Source organism: Nicotiana tabacum, chromosome 23 (genome assembly GCF_000715075.1).
Source record: "Nicotiana tabacum cultivar K326 chromosome 23, ASM71507v2, whole genome shotgun sequence".
Lineage (NCBI taxonomy): Eukaryota > Viridiplantae > Streptophyta > Magnoliopsida > Solanales > Solanaceae > Nicotiana > Nicotiana tabacum.
In genome coordinates, this window is record NC_134102.1 from 12,300,278 (window position 1) to 12,303,802 (window position 3,525).

Below are 3,525 nucleotides of genomic sequence, written 5' to 3' on the forward strand. Positions count from 1 at the left end.
TCGTGAGAGGAGTTAGCAACAAACAGAGAAGAAGGGAAGAAGAGAAACTGTTTCTATTATTCTGAAAAAAATTATTGAATAAATAACAGTACAAGACTATATATAGCCACATTCCTAATCATCACTTAATTAAGCTAAGAACCTTAACTAGTGGCAACTAACTCCGACAAATGTAACAACTGGCTAACCGTCTCCTAAACACATTTAACTATTCTCACAGAAATATACCATAAGACAAGAAGTTAGACAACAATAATTATTACGATCTCAGGTAAAATAACATAGCATGAAACAACTATAAAAAATTTACTTTGTCCCCCCTACCCACCCCGGATAGTACAATGTTGACTAGTGTGCTTTGGTGTAACCGTGGGGCTGGAACCAAAGAAAGACTGTACTCGGCGTCACACAGCTATCTCGAGCTCATTGAACACTAACTTTCTTCTTTGCTTTTCTAATCGTCGAAATTATCTCTCTAAAAAAAAAGTCAAATTTAAAAAAGAAAATGAAAAGAAAGGTTTCTAACACCTGCAAAGTCCTTATCTTTCTTGTTCTTGAAAGATCAACTTGGAAGCTGACACTGAGCTGCCAAGTCCAAGGTCAGTTACATTACTCTTTCTTGAATGGAACTTCTGTTGTTGAGAATTTTTACAGTGAGCAATTGCAGCCTGAATTGGGTTCTCATCTTCAACCTCTGAATAATACACATTTCTGCTTCTCATTAACAAATTATGCACATCTTGATTAATCCCATTTGAATTGTTTGAGGAGCCAGAAGAAGTAGAAGAAGAAGATTTAGATGATAAGAATCTTTTAATAGCTCCTGAGAATGATGACTTTCTTTGATTTAATGCACCTTTATTATGAATAATTTTCCCAAATATTTCATTCTTGGCTACTAATTTAACACTATTATTAATCAAACACTTGAGATAACCTTTGGAAGACTTAACTTTTGAATCAAATGAGAAGTTCTTGATAAGCCTAAGCTTTCTTGAAGTCCACTTTGATTTTCTTGAACTAATTTCATCATCTGTTGAATAGCCAAAGAAGTAATCTTCTTGATTATTGAGTTCCCTACTAACATGACAAGATTGGGAAAATGGGGTGTTAAAAGAATGTTCAAGATCATCAAAACTTTTGCTAATATGAAGAGATTTTTTTTTGCTTGGATTGTGAAGGATATTCTCAAGCATTTGTAAACGAAAAGGGAGGTGAAGTGGGAGGAGTTTTCCATTGTAAAAGAGCTCATCAGCTGTAGATATTGAATTATTAGTGACCTTACTATCAATAAAATTACTAGGCAACATTTGGAATTCAAATTCTGATGATCTTGCTGCTTGTGGTGGAGAGTTGGTTTTGAAATGGAATAAAGAAATGGTGGAATTTGATGAACTAATTACCTCCAATTCTATGTAATCTTCTTCTGCATTATTTTGTGCATCTTCCATTGTACATCACACTTTTTCTCTCACTCTCACTCTGTGTGTGTGTGTGTGGGAGTTGGAAGTACTTGAGTTTTAAGAGGCAAATGAAGGAGAAGGGGACCATTTTAAAGATGAGCAAGATTACACCGGTTAGAATTCACTCGTAGTGTAAATTTTTTTTTTTAGGTTGTTAGTGTATGTAAGTTAAATTCAAAAAAATAAGACAACATCGACAACAATATATTCAAGAATTTTCGATATATATAATTCATCTCATGATATAAAAGGGTCTTGTTCCTTGGTCATATAAACGTGTATACTTTTGTTAATCTATATACATCAATAATGTAAATGATTTTAACGCGATCACATCATATTGTATCGGATAATCTATTTTCAAGATTACAAATCTCACTTTTTATGAAAGATTACTTATAAATATTTTTCATGCTAAATATTATGTAAATTTTATTTTAACAATATCAAAAACCTCGTGCTCGAATCTTTGGTTCTTTTATTAAATGGAGATATACTAAGATCGAATAACAATTCTACTGTTTTTGTTTAAGGCTCATTTCGAACACTGTTACTGATATGATAAAGAGTATGGAGTTATTTACTTTCTGGACCTACGTATTAAAAAGCTCTTTAACAATTCAAGGTGGCTGAACAGAAAACATTTAGAACAGATTAATACACCATCAAAATATTACTAGACCCCCACCCAACACATTACTTTTTTCCTAGAGGGAATTAAGTCCAGCCTACGGACAATGACATAATTAGCTCATCTGTATAGTTAATTTCCAAGTTGAAACTTAACTAACTCATTAATGATATCTTCAAGACGTTATTTAAGCGGGGTAGATGTTTTTTTTTAAAAGAAAATTAATTTTATTAATAAATCTTTGTGGAACAGTTTTATTTGTTCCCTTGATTCTTCTTCCGAATTATTCTCCGTGATTCGAGGTTGGATCAACATATTTCTTAAGTATAGGATGATTCGAACCTCCTTAGAATATATTTGATCTTCACGAAAATTGAGCGATGTGTGGATCTTCTTATATCAAGAAATATTCAGCCGCACTCTAAATTGATCTCAAGGAAGAATGATCGGAATTGAGAATTTGATGTCTTGATCTCTTTGTGAAATTTCCAAGAGTACGAAATTTTCGAGTTGTGGTGCAGATTGAACTCTGTGATGATTCTGAACCAATTGTTGCTAACACACATCACATTTAACCAAATTTGAAATTTAAGCTGTTTCAAATCCTACTGCTATGGCCTGGTGTACGTGTCCGATGTACCACAACAAACACAGTATTTAGCTTTATAAAAGGGTCACTATTATAAAATAAAAACTATAAAAGAAACAAACTGAAAACAAGTTGATCACGTCCAACTATGCCTTATAAAAAGGACTAAGCGGCCGTTGTAAATATAATCCGGTTTACAAGTCTGGAATCGAATCCCACAGAGAACTAAGGCATAGCTACAGTTGTTCAATATTGCAAAGAAACACAGATTCAAAAAATTTTCTAGTTATAAAGATTTGATTTTTATTTCTACTAATTAACTAGCAAATATTATAAAGCAGTAAAATTATCAACTAACATGGATGAAATTCTAGACAAGACTAAGGAGGTCTAGAGTTATGATTTCCCCAATTGTCGGAATCTTTACCGCTACATTTCCTATAAATTTGCCTAAGTCTTCTCTACCGATCATGAGCACTCTAATTGTCGTAACTCTCTCCCGAATAATTACCACAATTTACTAGACATATTCTCCCGAATTACGCTAGCTGGTATTAAGTACAACTCACTCAGATCGCACCAAGGTTTCGTTATCCCTGATCCCACCTTTAAACCTCCGTATTGATCCCTCATATACATTTAGGAGTGATGTTGTTCAACAACTACCTAAATATGCACTCTCTCCCGAGTAATACATACTAAATAGGCACAACTAATTGAGGGCCCTTCAATCAACCATAAGAATAATATAGTTGAACAAATAGAGAAAATACTACGGCAAATCTATATTAACGTAACAAGAAAATCATCCTTCAATAGGTTCCATCAAAACCCTAGATTAG

General features: G+C 33.2%; 1 protein-coding gene across 1 annotated transcript; it reads right to left on the bottom strand.

The window, feature by feature from the left end:
• Positions 1–539: 539 nt before the first annotated feature.
• On the bottom strand, positions 540–1,451 carry LOC107780495 (putative membrane-associated kinase regulator 4). Its single transcript, XM_016601045.1, has one exon. It carries the CDS (start codon positions 1,449–1,451, stop codon positions 540–542), a length of 912 nt encoding a protein of 303 aa, XP_016456531.1.
• Between the last annotated feature and the right edge of the window lie 2,074 nt (positions 1,452–3,525).

Bases quoted from the DNA above. Each gene is read 5' to 3' on its own strand.
- LOC107780495 (XM_016601045.1), bottom strand. From the start codon at position 1,451: ATGGAAGATGCACAAAATAATGCAGAAGAAGATTACATAGAATTGGAG.